The sequence below is a fragment of the Limanda limanda genome, chromosome 14 (assembly GCF_963576545.1).
Source record: "Limanda limanda chromosome 14, fLimLim1.1, whole genome shotgun sequence".
Lineage (NCBI taxonomy): Eukaryota > Metazoa > Chordata > Actinopteri > Pleuronectiformes > Pleuronectidae > Limanda > Limanda limanda.
In genome coordinates this window covers 24,628,147-24,648,148 of record NC_083649.1, presented here as the reverse complement: position 1 = coordinate 24,648,148, position 20,002 = coordinate 24,628,147, and the positions used below count along the sequence as shown (strand labels likewise).

The window sequence follows — 20,002 nt, the reverse complement described above, 5'->3', positions numbered from 1 at the left end:
GTGTTTTATAGTTTTGAATAAAATCTTTGTATCACTTGAAGTCAGTTGCACAATTTGCAGGAACCTTAAGGATATGTGGATGTGTCCGAGTTAAGCTGTAAAATAAAAGCTCCTGCTGATAGAGTTAGAAACAAAATTCAACTGAAGGCAACATTATTCTATGTTTCCCTTGTGTCATTTAAAGTTTAAAAGAAAAATACCTCTCCACACGGTGACTGCGTTGTAAAAAAACCTTCAGACTCTCTTCAGATGATTTAAGGAGCTTTGACACGTCCACCTTTCAGGATGTATTTGCAGTTTCTCGCGGGGGGATTTTCCACTTTGCTGCCGGAGGAAGAGAAGTATCTTCAAATTCCACACTGTCCCTCTGCGTCCTGTGGGCTGGGTTTTAATTGACCCTGCTGTTCTTAATGGCTATGTAGAGCATGAAGGTGATGTTTAGACCTCATCTGTTTGGCTTGACTAGCCAAGGCAAACAATGCTGCAGTGACTGATAATGGATTCTAATTACAAACCCATTGGAGAGAATAATTAAACCTTAATCAATGGTTTGTTATTACAAAGGCGGGGTGAGTGTAATTTTAAACTCGCAGTGTAACTAATATTTCTCTAAAGTAAAAGCTAAGACTTCCTCATGTTTCTCCCTGATTAAAGCAGATTATTTGTCTACACTTGTTCTGATGTTATAATCAAACATGGCCTGACTTGTATGAGTATTAAGGGGAAAAGCTACAGCAGCAGCAGCAGCAGATGCTCTTACAGTAAACCTAATGTGATTTCCTCAATGACTTTGTGTCCAGGATGAGTGTTTGTCATCTGCAAAGCACAACATGCTCCTTTTCCAAAGTAATCCATGTCTTTTATCTGGGTTACTCGGGTCAAACGGAGAGTGGGAGTGTTGGGCTAAGAAGTGCTTTGCTGTCTGTGCTATGTATAAGCTGCACGGGAGCAGCCAAGCCAGAATCAAAATTTATGTGTGGAGAAATAAAAACCCCAAAATGGTCCATAATTACTGGAGCTGAAAAAATACATGCGGGAATGTGAGGTGCAGGGGTCACTTATTTTTCCTTTTCAAGAGAGGAGCAGGATTTACTTCAGTTCATGAAAGATGTTGGAGAAGTTTTTCCTGTACGTTCCCTTTTTTACACAACATTTTGATTATATACAAATAAAGTTCTTCTTATTATTATTATTATTATTATTAATCAGCCTGTGTGATTTGCAGTTTAGTCTAGCAGCCCTGTTATTAGGAGTAAACACATGAGGACATCACACAGAACTGACTGTGTAGCACAAGCTTTGAACTGCTGAGCTATCACACTGTGTTTTATTTACAATCTATATGCAGCAGTGCAAACACTGGATTATGTGTGTGTGTGTGTGTGTGTGTGTGTGTGTGTGTGTGTGTGTGTGTGTGTGTGTGTGTGTGTGTAAAGTGGACTGCCAAAGGGATTATCCTTCATCTGTCTCTTTTCACTAAAGGCCATATGTTTCCACATGAAGAAGCCCCTGGCTCCGCTGGACAGCACACACACACACACACACGCACACACACACACACACGCACACACAAACACACACACACACACACACACACACACACACACACACACACACACACACACACACACACACACACACACACACACACACACACACACACACACACAAACACACACACACACACGCACAACCACACACACACACTGACCAACCAGACCACACACTATAGAGGCTCACACTAATGAAACAAGCACTAGTGTATTTCTGCTTGTCTTATTAGTTAATACACACACACACACATATACACACACATACACACATATACACACACGCTTGCCCTTGGAATTTGTGCATCACTGATTTTGGTCTTTGCCAAAATAGCTTCTTTATATAGCATGTCAGCAAAACAATGACCCATATTAGACATGGACTGTAACCTCACACACACACACACACACACACACACACACACACACACACACACACACACACACACACACACACACACTGAAACAGATTTACTGCATGTCTTTTCTAGTCTGTGATTTTACTAAATAGATAATTACCATTCTTAGACCAGACATAAAGCCATGGGCAGCATTGTGTGTGTGTGTGTGTGATCTAAGCCTCCAGCCTTATTATACCTCAGCCTGTCCAACATCACGGGCTTCGACCCTGCTCATGATACTCGACCCTCTTTAGCACTTCCTCCGACAGTCCGTGTTTATAGTGTGTCTATGTGAAACCGTTTAGCAGTTCTGTTGGCTGACATTTGAATCCTCAGGTTGTCATGGTTAAAAGACGCAGTTGTTCATTTCAGTCGACTGACTTTACTGGCACCAATATGTCCACAATACGATGGCACTTTATTGATCTTTGGGGAATTGAGGTTGGTTTCACAGCCACTAACGTAACAGGATTCTTCATGGGATCAAAGCAAATAGAATAGAAGAACACAAATGGATTATAACGTGAGGAGGAAATAGATACAGAGACAATATTGGTTTAACATGTGCACGGTGCATTCACAGCAAATTGATTTGATACCTTGTTAGAAATGGTATATGCTAATAGAAAGCAGTGGCACTCCAGTTAGTGTGATTACAGCAGCTATCTCTCCCTCCGTCACACAGGCCGCAGCTCACACAGTGACTGACAGCACAGCTAGCTGTGGTGTTGCATGCTAAAGTGGTAATCATTCAATTAACTGGGAATCAATGGCGCCCGTATGGGTGATCTGTTTCATTATTGCCCTGTCACTCACTCAGGACCAGTTGACCACCTCAACACACACACACACACACACACACACACGCCCACACGCACACACACACACACACACAAACACGCATACATAGGTGTGTTGCACATTAGCACATTTATTGGAAGACTGGACTCTGGACAACACATTCATCCATGTGTCCATGTTGGTTTGCATTTCTGTTTAATCCCATTGTTGCCGTCTTGAGAGAAGCACGAACCTCAAAACAAACCGTCTATCAGTTTTGTGACAGCTGGTCCTTGAGATGATGTGATGGGTTTTAAATGTTTCCTTCTCTCTGACTTATTGTTTATTTTTGTAATCTTAAAAAACACAAGAGACGTTTCTCAACCCCGAAGAGATTTTTTTTTCAGTTTGTCTGTAAATTCCCAAATCACCAAACCCGGGATTGTCTTCACTTGACAGCAACGGTGTGTTGACTGATGGCAGAGTAACAGTGGTACTCAAAGTGACCAAGCAACCAGCAGTTTAAATCAGCATAGCGTCAACTAGCTGGGACTACTTTTCTTTCAAAGGAAGTGGAAGGGATGTGTCACTTCTCAAGTTGAGTTTATGTGAGAACTAGAACCGGCATGTTCAATTGAATTAATCAGTAATGATCAATATGGTGATAGAACAGTGTGTGTGAATATGGTGGCAGAGACGTCTCAAACATACACAACGGAATTTAGCGACAACTGATATTGACAGGGCCGTGGGAAGAAGGGGTGCTGCTTGCACCCCCTGTTGGAAAAGGCAGACATCACAGAAGATGTATAAAAACAGATGTATACAAAATAATAGTATTTAAACTATTCAGAATAATTTCCCTGATCTTATTTACATAACAAATGATTGCCTAGAGAAGTTTTGTGAAATATTTAAATACTGAATAATTATTAAAGTAATGAAATGTATCATGTTGAACGGAAGTCACATTCAGTACCTGGCCAGCAATGCTTCATCATTAAAAGTAGCTAGTAATGGCACTGAAACACATTTCGGATTGAGGGACTTTATCTTCACAACCACTGAGCGCCAAGCCACATTTGGAGTAGTATAACTTAAGCACCCAGCTCAAGTGTTTGGTTTATTATGACCGAGCAGTTTAACATTATCATTAACCATTAATTTCACCCTGATACTTTGTCAGTACAAATGTATTTGGCTGTGTTGTTGTTCGGTGTTTAAATGGTGCGGTTGGAGCAGTTAAAGGATTGTGGATATTTGGATATGTTCTCGTCCGCTGTGTGCAATGAGGCCATGGACCTGTTCAATATGCTTTCTACTAGCCTGTTGTTTTAGAATGTGACATGAATGGAATTTTCACTAAAAGAGTTTTCACATAAACTCGTTAAATACAAATGATGTGTATGAAAATATGAAGATGCCTTTAGCCTATTCTTAACCCCAGGCTGAACAAAGCAAATAATTCCACTCCCACTACAGCACCCCCAACTTACAGCCTCTTCCCACGTCCCTGGATGTTGACAATAAAAGAAGTTGGCAGTGGTTTCTTTCTGGGGTCAAGTCACAGATGTGGGGGTCAAGTGAGCCATCATTTATATAAACCTGGACTCGCCAGTTAATGCTTAAAAAAGGAGAAAAGGACAAATGAAAATAAGAATTTGTGATGATCAAAAACAAGTTAATTGAGGAATTCCTGAAATTCTGAATGATGAAATAAATTTATTGCAAAGATATTTACAATTTAAACTCAATCGGGTCATTTTTGACCCATGTGTGTAAACTTGATTTAAAAATACAAAAACTATTTTAGTTCATAAATTATGAAAGATAAAATGATATTAAAAACAAGATATTTAATGAATACTTTGAATATTAAATTATGAAATAATTAGATTTCCAAAAATATAGCAAAGAAACACTCAGCCGTGCATGAAATAACATTGTAAGTCAATACGGGTCATTTTTGACCCATGTTGTGCCTTAGAGGGGGTTTGCATAGCTTGTGTATCAAAGGGTTAAAATGTGATGCCAGTCTATTTGAGGTGTTACGGTACAGTTGCTGGGAGCGCTTCGAAAAAGCAAAAATGCAGAAGAATCACAGAGAGAAAAAGTTCCGAAGTCTGCTCCTTTAGCTAAAATCAGTTATCGCTCACTTGCGTCGTGATTGTGTTTACGTTGTGTGGCTCTAGCAGTTGTGCTGTAGCTTTTAAATTCGCATTGTTGCTTTTGCAGTTGTGTTGTGGCTATTACAGATGCTTTGTCACTTTTGCATTCGGGTTTTCCATTAAAGCCTGTGGGAGACCTCTCGGCCCGCGTACTTTGAGTCACACTGTCAATGATCATGTTGAAGGTCAAAACATGGATCCATGTTCATGCTGCTCCATCATCTGTCTATACTGAATGTAGTGTAGAATATAATGTCTGGTGGATTTTTGAAAAGTAGGTGTTGATAAAAACAAAAGGGTGAAATACTTACAAAAGATCACTTAAATGTTGAATAGCTTATACACAGCACTGCTGCCGACATAATGGCTTAATTTGAACTTCTTTGTGTATGCATCACATCCACCAAAAAGTCACACACATCTATCAATGCTGTCACGTGGCAAATTAACATGGAAATTGGTGTGTTGCATTTTGAAACGAGAGAACGGGACTTTAAATGATGGCGACCCCTCCCTCTCACCCTTCCTCTCTGTCTCTGCCTCTTCCCTCATGCTCCCAGGCCGCCGGCCCTCTTCCTTCAGACCCCGGTGGGCGTCTCAGCCCTGACACCGGCTTAATGACTGAGTGCCGTGATTTATAGCTGGTTGAGAGAGAAAGGGAGGGAGGGATGGAGGGAAGCTGAGGGGGGCACGGAAAGGGTAAGAGGTGTCGGGTCACGATGTAGAAGGTCAGTAACGTAAATCTTCTCACTGTCTTATCTGTTGTCCTTTGCTCTTGTTTGTTCTCTTTTAATTGTTAGAATTTGATTATATTCATTTTTTATTCCACAGGCCCATTGGCGGAACTACTGAAATTGAACAACCTGCTTACATTGTCTGGATTATAATTTCTTATCTGACTTCCTGTCATAGCAGCGGCTACTTAATCAGGGTCAAGTAACAAGAATAAGGAGGTTAAAAATTCTCCAGGGGCGTTGTTTTACCATAAACAGCATAGGAACAGTATGGTGACAATTTTTAAAGGTGTCCAGGACAAAATTTAGCTTTTTCCCTAGTATTGGGTCCTGTAATCGTTTTCTTAAAAATGGTCACATCGCTTCTATCACAATAGGATAAGACAAAAAAAACTTGGTCACTTTATGGGGAATTCTACTGGGAATTAATTAACACACATTAGGATCAGTTATTCTGGATTCAAGGATTTTGTCCCATGGTCTAAATGCTCATGTTGAAAGGCGTTAAACTAAAATGATACACCATATTTTATGCATTTTCTATACCCACGTATCCTGAGCACGTTGGGGGCGTATGGAGCCGAGCCCAGATCACATTGTGCAACAGGCCGGGGCTTTATCTTTGGAGAAACATGGTGAGAAAATCATAAAATTGACAATCCACTGAGAATGTTATTTCTCTTTAATAAACGTACAGCCAGAGGATGTGTAACGTGATTGTCTTCAGAGGTGAGAGATTGAAAATCCAGTCGTATTGGATCAAATGTTTCTCCATCTGCTGTGATTCTCTGATGCTGCTATTTGAAATCACACCTGAGCTGCTGATCAGGGAGTCACCTAAAAAAGAAAAGCTGTGCTGTCCTCTCTGTAACTTTTTGAGGAGAAACCATTTGAATCAATTGTAAATAAATGAAGTAAATTAATAGAATAACTCTCTCCTCCTGTTGTGAACCTGTGAATTTACTAGGGTAAATGTGTCTGATGTGTTGGCTACTGTGGTATCTGATGAGAATGGCTTATCTTCTTAGTGTCACTCACAGTGGTGAATACAAGGGTCACATTAAATAGCTTCAGTTATTTTAACACAGAAGTTTCTTGCTTCAGCTCACCAGCCACAGAAGTGCAGAGACATCTCAGTGTTGAATCCTATGGGAGGGAGCAGATAACAAGTTTATCACTGTTATTATTTTCATTTTAGCAACCAGTCTGTTGGAGCTTAAATATGATGCTACCACGACTTTTCCTGCTCTCTCTCTCTTCTCTTTCCAAATCTCCTCTTTACCTCTCCTCTCTTCCCCATTCATCTCGTCACAAGCGGTCGAGGCAGATGGCCGCCCACACAGAGTCTGTTTGCTCGTAGTGGGAACTGTTGGGTTTCTCTATAATATTGTAGGGTCTTGACCTTACTATGTAAAGAGCCTTGAGATAATGCGTAATGTGATTTGACGCTGTACAAAGAAAACTGAATTGAATTGAAATGGAGGACACTATAAATCATGTCAGGATTGTTATTACCTTCTGGTCGCTGATCGCTGTCTTAAGGCACTTCTTATTCCAAAACCATACCGTCATACATGATATTAAAGATATAAAAGATGTATTAGGTAAGATTTTCTGTTTTAAAGGTTCAGTGTGTAAGATTTAGGAACATTGGCAGAAATTGAATATAAAATAATCCTAGTTATGTTTTCACAAGTATAATCATCTATATAGTAAAAATTGTTGTTTTGTTAACCCTAGAATGGGCCCTTTATATTTAAATACTTTATTTTTACATCAGAAGGGTCCTCTCAACGGAGGCTGCCATGTTTTTTCACAATTCAGTCAGACAACTCACGTTCAAACATTTATTGCAGCATTACAACAGATTTAGTGTTTGGCCTCTAGGCTCCAACTTAATCCCTCCCCCATATGATTACGCAGGAATGATGGGAGTGATGAGCAAATACTTGTAACCCCCCGTCGGAGCCTACAGGTGGATGCTTGGGTGGTGGAGGGGCTGAAGCAGCTGGTAGCAATACTGCAGCAGCAGTGCGAGCAAAGGGGATGCAATTTCTCTCTGCTCATATAGACCACCTGATAAGGTGGGTGTGTATTATAGATGGTTGTGGAGAGTGAGGTATGTCACATGATGTATGTCACATGATTGGAGCAGCGTAGCTCGAGTCGAATGCCTGAACTAGCTCGCAGGCGTCACACCATTTGTCCAAACTAGACACACTGAAGGTTGCCACAGGTTCTCTTTCACGTTTTGAGGGGGAGGGCGAGTTGAGGGGTATTCAGCTGCATGAAACTTAACCACTAGATGACACTACATTATACACACTGAACCTTTAAAGTGACCCTCTGCAGCCGCCTCCTTCGTCTCTATCAGTGTCCTACAACAGAGCTGTGATGAAAAACCATGTCCCTTTGGGCTGATCACAGAGAGAGAGCAACAACACCCTAGGCCCTTCATGTAAGAGTGTAGCTGGGGGAGCTTCTGAGCCTGCGAGTTAGAGAGCTTGTGTATGCCAAGGCACGGCGAGCATCTGTGGAGCACTGCAGGGTAATGCATGCCTTGTCTCAGGTGGACAGCGGGAGGGAGTGTGCGAGGCACTCTCAGAGCACGGAGCTTGGCAATTTCATGCTCCTCGGTGCGTACAGCACTCACCCAGGCGCAATGCGCTGTGAAGTTGGTGGAGGAATGAAGCATTAGGAGAATGAGAAGCAAACAGAGCTGCAGCAATATTTTTTCTTCTTATTTAGGTCTGACTGGAGTTGAAGGCTTTGAGGAGACTGGGAAAGTATTAGGTTTGCTTCAGGAAATTTTAGAAGTTTGCACTAACGCAGAAGTGTACACAGCCTCCACTTTATGACTCATGTCAACAAGAATCTCAGACATGCACTGCAGAGTGTCCCATTAGAACATATGAGGAGAACATAAAGGGATGGATGAAAGACTAAAAACATTGCAGGTGAGTTGGTTTAGTCTGTAACATCGCTCTTTGCTGGGGTTCACTAGCCAGGGCTAACTCATGGAAAAGAGTCATTCATCTTCAAGCACACTTGGAATTCATCTTTAATTTGTGAAACAGTATTTACAGTGTGGATTATGGATTGTGATGATGGATCATGGATTGAGGATGGTGGTTGTGGATTATGATTACTGACTAAAATAGATTGCTTACATACAATATGCCTACAACTTTATTATAAACAAAACCTCTATCATTACAACTGTCATTGCTGCTCTCTGCATCTCTGTCAGACTTATGTATAAATCCTTTAAACAATGATATCCCCACATTTGTTAGGCATAATCTTTTCTTATGATCGTTGTAAATATTGTTATTTTGTTGACGGGGCTACCACAGAGTTATCGATTGTGATAGTAAGGTCATGGGTGGGAGAGCCTTTCCCTGGAAAGAAAGGTACCTCCGTCTGGTAAATATTGATTTTCAGGTGTGTGGACATCCACTGAGCGATGTCAATCAGACATACCTGTGTTTCAGACTGGGGAGAAAAGAGGATTAGTTGGGTGTTATCAGTGCAGCTGTGGTAGGAAAAACCATGTGAGTGAACAACAGGGCTGAGTTAGTGTACAGAGAAAAGAGGAGGGGACCCAGGACATAACCTTAAGGGGCCCCAGTAGTCACTGGACATGCTCTGTTGCATGGGGCATCTATTTGACTTCTGTCCATCCTGGTGTGATCCTCCACATGTTGCTCCTGCTGACGTTTCTACATTTTTTCTATGCAGAAACCTCAGTTTCTTTTGGGCATTTTTTATGGGCAGAAGATACAAATTGTAAATTGGGAATATGGGCTTTACAAATAAATGTTGATTGATTGATAATTGATTTTCTAAAGCACTTGTATAAACACCATGATTTAGCATTTCAATCGGTAGAAACTTATTTGGAAAAATCAACATCTGACCGGGGCACTGGATATGGAAACTGGAGCTGACTCAGGGGATCTTAAATTGGACAGCAACAACATGATTGGCTGACGGAAATCATACCAAAATCTAATTGGTTTACTGTAAACATCTAACAGTCAGCTGATTACAAAGAGAATTGTGAATGAATGAGACATATTTTACCTGATTGAACTACACAAAGCTTCATATGACTATGTTTTCATGTGCCTCACATGGGCCATATCATCAGTTTGCTCTTGGTTTAAAGGACAGATTGAGTCTTTATCAAAATGACACACACATGCTGAACAGTATGCTAGATGAATTTTTTTGGGTCACTGTAATTCTTCTTACTTTGTAGAATCCTCTGTAATGTGAATCTAATGTACGTGGTGGGGCACATACCCACTGTTCTCCTTCTGTGCGATGCATCCTTACGTTCAGCTGAAGGTAACATGAGGTTTCAGCAGTCTGCCAAATCAAGTGGGATACAGAACATTTTAGCACAACAAGCCCTCTCTGTGCTTCTATCCTGTTTCCAGGGAGACAACTACTAACACAGAGCTTCGACTGAACAAGACTTTGTGTGAATAATGTCCTCGCCTCTACTTCCTCTCCCCCCCCCTTCCTCCCTCCCTCTGGGTGTTTGTTACCTCCCTCCTGTCTGTGTGAGTGTTATGTGCAATCTGTCCCCTTTCCCTGTCTCTGTGGTGGAGAGGAGGCTGTGTGGCTCAGGTCTGTTTGGCAGCGCCTCAACGTTGCTTGACATCATCCATACTCCTCCTCCATGTGTAGGCTCTATTTACGGCGCAATATTATAATCCTGATTTTCCATATGGTCATTTTGTTGCTCTCTGTACACATTCTTCTTATTAGACTGCCTGTGGTTCCTTAGACTTTTTGAATACATTTTTATTTCAATTTCGGTTATAATTCGGGTATAATCTTTATTATTGGTGTAACCGGAAGCCAGGAATTGTTTCTGCCCCTCTCTCTCTCTTTGTTTGTGTGTGTGTGTACACAAAATAACTGTGTACAGAACTAAGTGAGATTATCACTTGGGATGGTATCTCCTGAAGATTTGCTTTGGGAGCTGATATCTTAAAACATATTTAAAATATCTCCACAAATAATAGACATAATCTGAAGCTTATATTGCTCAGGAAATGATTCTCCATTATAGAATAGAATGTCAGACGCAATGAAAAATCCAGCTCTTCAATCTCATGCTGTATCCGACCACATCACTGTCACACCGCCACATATATCTTACTGGAAGAATTGAAAATAAATCATTCAGACTTAAGTGGTCCTGAGTGGTGTGCAGGTGCAAGGTATTTCTGCATCCTTCATAGACTATAGACCTGTAGTTTATACAGATCAAACAATTTATGATCATATGGTAGGAATTACATCATCATGTCGTCACTATTTAGTCAGTAAGTGACATCATATATTAAAGTAAAGCATCACTAGGGCGGCTGTGGCTGAGGGGTAGAGTGGTCGTCCTCCAACCTGAAGGTCGGCGGTTCGATCCCCAGTCTGAACCATCTGCATGCCGAAGGGTCCTTGGGCAAGACGCTGAACCCTGAATGGCCCCCCGTAGAATAACTAAGTGCTGCGAATAGATGCACTGTGTGTATGAATGGGTGAATGTGAACTGTAAAGCGCTTTGAGTGGTCATCATCAGACTAGAAAAGCGCTATATAAATACAAATCCATTTACCATTAACTTTTGCTGCCAGTAAGAATAGAGACTAAATCTACAACTACATATTTAGATGAACCAGTTATTTGACAGGAAATGGGATAAATAATCTTCTGAGGACATCATTATAAAATGGCATAATAACGATATGCTTTTCATCATTACTATAACACTAGAGGGAATATGCACTACAGTGTAATTTATATATTAATGGCACTATCCTAATTCCAATCACTGCACCAAAATACCGCACGTGCCCAAATAACTTATTGTTCTACTTCATAAAACATTGGTGTATTTTTATTTTTTGCTATTTGTTAATATTTGCTCTTTTGCCAATTTTCAGTTAATGCTTTGTCCACTTCTATATATTTTTGTTTTATGTCCTATAAACCAATCACACCAAGTCAATTTCCTGTATGTGAAAATATACTTGGCCAATAAAAGAATTCTGATTCTGATATGACACTTAATAAAAATCCCAGATTAGATTCCAGGTCAGTTTGTTGTTAAAGTTAGCCTAAAACAACATGGAGTTAACTGACCATGGTACACTTCCTGAAAGCTGCTCCACAGAAATACATAAAGGCTCAGATCAGCAAATGTATTTTATTGTACATTTACAAAACGACAAGAGTACAAAAAAAGTCAGCCCACATACATTTTTTTTGTTTGTTTTGGAGGGAGTATTTGCAAATTTCTTCTCACAGCTGCAGCGAACGTTCCCTCAGTTGAACATGTTCAGGGAGGGGAGCAGAGAGGAGTGGGAGGGGTTACAATCAAACTTTCATAAAGCCTGTCTGTCTGCTGGCACACCGGAACGGTTTGCTGCTGCTGCTGCTGCAGAGAAACCCAAGGAGACATAGAAAAGTATGACATTCTTAGCGGACTATAGGTGCAGGGATCCCGGCGGGGGAAGCGCTCAGACAGACGCATCCTTCCAGGAGCGAGAACCCGCTCGTTTTGGCTTTTCCAGCCGCCCCTCTCGACCAGCCGACACACTTTGTGCTTCATATTTTCTGTTGTTTTGCCATCACAACAAGAGAGTGCAACAGTAGTTAATGCTTTTCCAAAAAAAGGATACATCTTGACAAAAAAAGTTGGCACATTCAAGAAGACATGAGCTTTTTTTTCTTTTATAATAACAGATTTTTTTTGTTTGTTTTAACATTTGTTTTTTTTATCCTCATAAATACAATATATACGTCTCTTTCCCTGTATCCCACAAAAGAACAGTACAGACACAGGTATTTACAAATCAACGGAGAAGAAAGAAGTGGTTAGCTTATAAATAATCATGGTAATACCAAACAAACAAGATGTCAAGTCCGTTGGTCTTTCTTTCACAGCAATGGCAGAGTCTGGGATCCTGACGGCCTAAACGTTTCCTCTAGTTCAGCTTATTGGGGCCACAGTGGAAAGATGGCGGATGATGGAGGCATCGATGCTACACTGATAAAACTCATCTGTGTCCTTATCTCATTTCCTGGAAAGAGAAAAAAAAAATGACATCATTAAAATTGCAAACAATGACATATAAATCAAGGCAGAGGTTGTTTCCACATCGCTCTTCTCTGCACAGTGATTGGACAGCTGATTGCCTGCTCAGCCGCTCATGGCCAGTGGTTGCTGAAGGACAGGGAAAATTATCGCTTTCTCTTCTTAGACTTTTACGTCCTCCTCTGATCATAAAGCTACTCCTCCAAGCGTCAGTCCAGCTGATCGGGATTTTGTAATTGTACAGAGGCAAAATGAAAATGGAGGAGTGGTATCACAATCTGTCCTATCTCCTAACAATGACTGATATTTTACAGTTTTAGACACATTTCCAGAAAGCAGCAGTTCAGAGCTCTTATTCACATCTTGACATCAGCTTTCCATGAGGCTGCCAAGCACTTTCTTCATCAGTGTCACCGTTTTTTCACCAGGAGATATTTGTTTTCTTTTTAGAAGCGTCATCAACCTCCCCACTCTCTTGTGGTCTCCCCTGCTGTGTTCACACATCTCCTGGATAATTCTAGATTTTTACGAACATTACACAAGGAGTCCAGGCGGAGAAAGTCAGCAGAGACTGCTGAGTGTCTTACTCAGACATTTGCTTTCACACATTGCCCTTCCTCCAGAGAAAATTCGCAGGAACAGCAGAGATCAGTGCACACGTCTGAAAGCAGCTCAACAGTAACATGTTCTCCTGAATCTAAACTGGATGTCTTTATTGAAAATATTGAAAAACCTGAAAATTATGTACTAATTTGTCATCAAGCACAAGTTGTTCAGAGGTGCATATTGCATGAACAAGGTGAGGTCAATAGGACGAGAGTGTCATGCAGGACCTATATGAGTAACTGCATATTCTATGTCCCTTATCAGTACAGATGTGCATTGTGAGCCCATCCTCAGAGAGGGCACAATGCACATCTGTCCAACTGACCAGCTGGGTCAAAGGGCAAAGATAACAGGCAGCACCACAGGAAAGGGGGGTGGGGGTAACGTAATCCAGGCTTCCTGTGGAAACACCACCAGCTTTATCATTGAGGAGCTTGTGCTTTCATGTCCTCGACAAGGCGTGAAAAGGCCAGCGAGGGTCAGTCGGGGGCAGCGAGGGGGGGTGAGGAGTTCCTTACTGCCCCATAGAGGGGTGTAGGGGGGCGACCTGAGAGGCACAAGATACAAGGGACCTCTGTGAACGAGGAAATGAAGAGAGCAGTTGTGGGTCTGTATGTGCCAATTTTACAAGTTGCTCCCGTGTCAGATGTGTGTTGAGGTCGCTGTGGGCTGACCTGTGACAGGGCCGTCCTTTCTCTTCCTCTGGACACAGGCAGCTTTATGACGCCTCAGGTTACAGCGGTTAACTTAACAACTGCAGCGCAAGAACAGAGCGTCCGAGCTGCTGCACGTCTAACGTCTCATAAATCCACGTCTGTGTCGTGTACGCACGTACGCTGACTGACCTTCTACATTGTAATTTCCTCTCAGTGTCAGTTCTGCTGGTTTACTCGTAACCATCATCACTTCACTCCTGCGTCACAGGACATTTAGATCTAAACCTTCAGAGGATCACTTTGCTAAAAAGGACTTAAAAAGCAGTGGTGGAGAGGAATTAAGTATGTTAACTTAAAGACAGCACTACTTAATTTTGAGTATTTGCACTTTTACTTTATACTTCTACATTAAGTAGAAGTTTTGTAGTCCTTATACATTTCTTTTCAAAAACATACATTGAAATTGTCATACATTCCATGTGTGTGAATTTGTAATCGAAATATATGACAACTCTTGTGAAATACAGGTTGTGCAAATTTGAAAAATTCAAATAAAAAGTGAAAAAGCTTAAATAGGAACATTTAAATCAAGGTTAAGGTAATTTTCCAGTTTAATTTTAGTTTTTTCACATTTTGTTAAAGGCCCGATTATTCTTCGGAACACAGAAGAAAATCATATTTGTCTTAATTTTCCATTGATCCTTTGCATTTTATTTATGTTTAAACTCTGTAATAAACCATTTTGTTAAACAAACATTCACAGCGAGTCAGTGATTCACTTTCCGTGATACAGTTTAAAGTTGGTTGCAATACTGACTTTAAGCCACTTTCCATGTTACTAACTGTGTGTACCTGTGGTAAAGTTGTGTAAGATGTCTAATACTGTAAGTGTTGCCTCTCTGGCATAAAAAACACAGCTTTCCATTCACCTGGCACAGCTTGTTCCTCCATTAAAGACAGTGGCTGGTCGCGAGGGAGTCTGCAGGGGGGGCATTTAAAGAAGCGCTCCCACAGTGAAGTGAGGCCTCAGAAGTGCACTCCAGAGAGAGCAGTGGGCGTGCACGCTTAACACTGTTTCTCCCTGGAAAGTCTACCCTGAGTGGATGGTAATGGTAGATCTGTATGAGGGCATGTTGGTGTGTGTGTGTGTGGGTAACAAGCTAAAGTTTTGATCTTTTCATGAACCCACACATATTGTGTAAGATGATGTGTGATTTATGGAGCGTAGGTAATGCTATGTAGATAAAAGTAAACCATGGCAATTAAAGACTTGGTTCCCCAAGGCTCAAGAATATCAGAGAGCAGCAATTTGTAAAAACCCCTGAAGTGAACAAGAAACACGTTTTCCTGCAGAAAATCACCTAAATAATAAAATGCTTTTTTCCCCCTACCTCGTTGTGTTTGCGGGCAGAGTTGAGCCCCCGGGAGCCTGTGGAGCCTCTGGACGAGGAGCTTCCTGTGGTCGAGCAGTTACTGGATATTTGACTCCTGGAGAGGTAACCGGCCTTCCCGCCATACTGCATCATCTCGTCATCTGAGGAGGGAAGGATGGAGGACAGAGGATGGGGTTAAAGGAAAGGCCTTGAGTCTGTTGTCTACCAGGCAGCACAGTGTCCTTTGGGGAAAGGTTAATTATAGAGACGTGTCTGGGGGAGAAAAAAACTATAGCTGCTTTCAGACAAGTACTGAACTCCGGAGATCCATCAAACATTCTCAGGAGGGGCTGTGTGTGTGAACGTAAGCTGGTAAACAGTCAGCAGAATGTCCAAAGAGGCCGATGTGACAACACAGCAGGAGATTCTCTGCAGGATTCACCACGAGCGAACGGGTGTGTTGATGATGTTTCCAACACGCTACAGACGCAAAAAGAATCCAAATATCTCAGGATGACAAAGTGGTGCCACACACATTGGAAGATGTCCTGTCTCTAGAGCTACACCATCCCTCAGCTGAACAATCAGGAGATCTATGTGTTGTTGTGACAGCGTCTGAGCGTAGAACCTCCTGCTGCAGTGTTCATGTGTTAAAAGAAAACCTCTGGAGAAAGACTGGACCCAATTCTACGGACATCCTCCGCAGCTCATGTCTAAAAACAGCTTTTTAGAGGGGCTCAGGGAGTAATTCTTATTGGCCAACTCTCTTGTTTTGGCTTTATGCAGCCTGCAGCTGTATAGCTGGTTCCACTTCTGGTCACATGGACATATTTCAGCAGGACCACCGTCTCTGGCCTAACCCCAAACTGTACACTGGCTCATAAACTGAATTGGGCCTGAAATACAACAGAAGTGCAGAACGATGTCTTACTGTCCGCGTGTCTTTGAGCCGAGCCTTTCCGTTGGTGGCTCCCGCTGCTGCCTTCACTCCTCTCCAGGGACGAGGCCGCGCCGTTCCCCACACTGGTGGGCTCCGAGCATCCCTGGAGACCCTTCAACCTGTCCTCCGCTGGGGGTGGCTCCGGAGGGGGGGGCAGGTCTAAACGCACAAAGTTGGAGGGAAAAATTATACAAAAAGAATGTCTGAGTTCAGGATAATAATAATAAGAAGAAGAAATTTCAGCTGGAGAATTTAATAGCTTTATATTTTACTGTATAATTGAGAAAATTGAAGAGATTTGTTTGAGTGAGTTTTATGCTTTTACAAAAAAGAACTGCAGTTTCTGATTGTGTCTGATTGTTCAAATTACAGTTATGGACATGCGGGTCACATTCAGCCACGCGCGGTTTCATTTGGTTCAAGGTTAATGCATCACCAAAGCAACCTTAGATTATCATCTTATCCATCACAGAGCGGTAGTTATCTGCTCAACATATGGTGTGTGGAGAAAATCAGAGTGTGCAAACTAAGATTACAAATCAGATTTATGTCGATAATCAGGGAGATGAGCCACACATCTTTGAATCAGAATCGTAAATATTCGGTCACAGATGGTGTTGCTGCGTGTGTGTGTGTGTGTGTGTGTTAGATTAGTAAACTGCATTTTTCTTCAATCTCTGACAGAACAATAAATATTATTAGAAAAATACTATGGACAGGATTTTCTCTTTTGCAGTTGAGCTGCGTACTCAGCTACTGAGAACATTTGATATACGGCTGTCCTCCAGCAGTGTCACTGTCATGGTCATGCAAATAATATTGTAATTATGGGCTGTTCCCTGTGGGTTTGATAACACATTCTGAATTTGAGAAAATGTCAATACTGAAATAACATTAATGTCCCCCTGTCCCTGGAGTGAACTTCTTTGAATCCAAACTCAAACCCACTCACCTCCTTGTATGTCTCTTCTGAATGCTGAACTCTTCGACACCTTTTTTTTCACTCGTGATTTCTGACTGGGAGGAGTGTCTGCTGGGGACGAGCGGCCGTGCACTGTGGGACAAAGAGGGAAAGCATCAGGCAGTGTTTGAACAGACGGCAGTGCCTTGATGTGTTTAATGCATGTGGATTATTGAAATGACAAACTGAATGCATATGTGTATGTTCATACATGACCTTGCTATGTTCATAAATGACCTTGCTCGCTGAGTCTGTGTGTTGCGTGCAGGCTTGTGTCTGCGTGTGTGATGGACAAGGCGCCGCCAGTCACGTTACCGGGTGTAGTGGCGCTGCCGGTGTCTCCATTCAGAGCCGGCCCCTGGCTGTGGAGGCAGCGATGGGCAGGACTTTGGCACTGCAGCGTGCCAACCTCTGATGAGCCGTGATGCTGTTGGCCAGGGAGGTTGGGGTTGGACTGGGTGCATGACGGGCTTGGCGCCTGGGGAACTGGCACTGGACCGCAGGGTAACCTTCTGCTATGGGAAATAAGGGCAACGTGTTACTGGGGAGAGCAAATTAGAAGTGAAATCTTTGCTTCAGAGTGAGGTCGATGTCACAGGAGAAAGTGCAGCATGTGTGTTTGGTGGTGGAAGAGTTTTCCTGCCTTCTCCTACAACGAGTTTCAATGCTTTCTGCTCCATTCCTATTTAAATGGTTATTTAACATCTAGCCCATCTGGCCCTGGAATATGGTGCATGTAGATCCATGGATATGATTTATGTAAAAATGACACAAAATAAACCAATTGGATGCGATGATGATGTTTTTCCTAAAGAAATGGTTGTGATGGTTGTGAACATTTGCAGCTACAGTGTTAGACTATGTAAGCCTGTAGCAACAAAACCCCAGAGTGTATTCAAGCGGAGCAAGAGTGCGTTGAACTGTGAATGCCACCGTTCACTTGAGAGTGATTTTGTCACTTTTGTCTCTCAAAAGTTCCCCAGTCTCACTTTAAAGTCAAAGGTGAAGCCTCATAGTAACAGAATCTGTGCTTCATTTCATGAGACGATGCTATAATAAAGATCAGGAGTAGCAAATACAAAATTTCACAGAGGAATTTCTCTGTATTAAAATTTTTTATTTGAACCAAATAACATAACCTGCTAGACACATCACATCATATGGACCTTCACACTGTCCCTCTATTAACTGACAGTAAACAGTGGCTAATACAACCGAATGGAAACAGCCGACTTTCCTATATTTGCTGAGATTTACAAAAATCGTCATACGATGGATAAATTCGTAAGCACAGCCATTAGGTGCCCATCCACAGCCCTGACCATGTACATACCGTGACAGCTGCTGGCCGTCAAGTTGGTTGAGGCGAGGGAGGTCATGGGGGGTCCGGGTCTCCTCATGGGGCGACGGGGTGAGAGTGGCGGTCGACTGGTGACTGTAGGAAGTGGCCGGAGAGCAGGCGTTGTTTCTCTGCGGTGGCGAGGGTCCCTCCTCGCAGCCCTCTATCAGGTAGGTCCTCTCAGGGAGGGGGGGGCACCACTCCTCATCCGAGCTACAACCGACAGAGCAGAGGGATACAGCCTGATGATGCAACAGCTTCCTCTCCTCATGGGTTCTTAAGTGATACTGCTGAGGGTAACCTGTTTTTAATGCTGTTCTTTCAGACTCGACTTGAAGTTTGAGGGTCTTGCCGTTGGCAGAACTACAGGATGCTAAACCTGCACTTGGGTGGGATCACTGCTATGAGTGTGCTACCCAGGAATCGTTTTGCCCCGAGGTTGCAGTTAGCGACCGGTAAAGAGGAACACAGCTAAACGTGTTTTAAGAGGCAGAAAAACATCTAAATCGCTAAAGCAGTTGACCAAGGTCGAGATAATTGAGTTGTCAAAGCCGGCGGCAAAAAAAACTAAAGGAGTACAATGGGTCTGATACTTAATGTGCCAGTCAGAAGTGACAGTAAGTCGGAATGATGACATCCTCATTTCTAAAGATTGAGTCTGACTCACCCTAAGTCCATGTCCTCGTGTTCTGGGAGCTGGTCGTCCTGCTCACTCTGCTCCAACTCCTCAACTGGGGGCGGGGGGGGCAATGACTCCATCCAGGTCAGTGACGGGGTTTTGACTGCCTTCCCCATGGCCTTCTGTCTGGGCTTACCTACAACACAGACAGAGAGAGGAACACGATGATCCACTTGAATACGACAATTTGTTATTATTTGCGTCTCGCCTCCTGAGAAGAAAGAAAAAGAGGGACCATGTAACACCTGTGTTGCACTCCCTCCACTGGCTTCCTGTTCGTCAAAGGATCCATTTAAAAAATTTGAATGTTAACTTTTAACTCTCTGAATGGACTGGCACCGCCTTACCTAGCTGAACTCCTTCATGTTCACACTCCAGCTAGAGAGCTGAGGTCAGCCACCCAGTGACTCCTGGACTTATAACCAGAGGCGATCGAGCTTTTGCAGTATTGCCCCAAACTTGTGTGAACAGCTTTACACTCCATATCAGACCGGTCTTCTTTCTAGCACACTTCAAATCATCTCTTCTCTTTGGCCTTCTTTTCAAGTTGAGAACGTTTTTATCCCAGCAGATTTGATTTTGTTCTGTTTTATTTTATCATATTTACTTTTACTATTGTATTTTGATTATTTGATGTACCTCTTACTTTGTGAAGCACTTTGGTCAAGTTGTTTTAAATGTCCTATATAAAAATAATATTGACA

General features: G+C 42.3%; 1 protein-coding gene across 1 annotated transcript in view; it reads right to left on the bottom strand.

Moving 5' to 3' along the window:
• Window positions 1-11,879: 11,879 nt before the first annotated feature.
• robo3 (roundabout, axon guidance receptor, homolog 3 (Drosophila)) overlaps window positions 11,880-20,002 on the bottom strand; it is a gene marked incomplete at its 5' end in the record, with an annotated part of 70,448 nt that continues 62,325 nt past the window's right edge. The window contains 7 exons of the mRNA XM_061085360.1: window positions 11,880-12,730; window positions 15,398-15,540; window positions 16,311-16,478; window positions 17,272-17,373; window positions 17,596-17,795; window positions 18,614-18,832; window positions 19,287-19,434. Of these exons, the coding sequence (XP_060941343.1) occupies window positions 12,719-12,730; window positions 15,398-15,540; window positions 16,311-16,478; window positions 17,272-17,373; window positions 17,596-17,795; window positions 18,614-18,832; window positions 19,287-19,434 (992 nt within the window). The remainder of the gene's footprint in view (window positions 12,731-15,397; window positions 15,541-16,310; window positions 16,479-17,271; window positions 17,374-17,595; window positions 17,796-18,613; window positions 18,833-19,286; window positions 19,435-20,002) is intronic.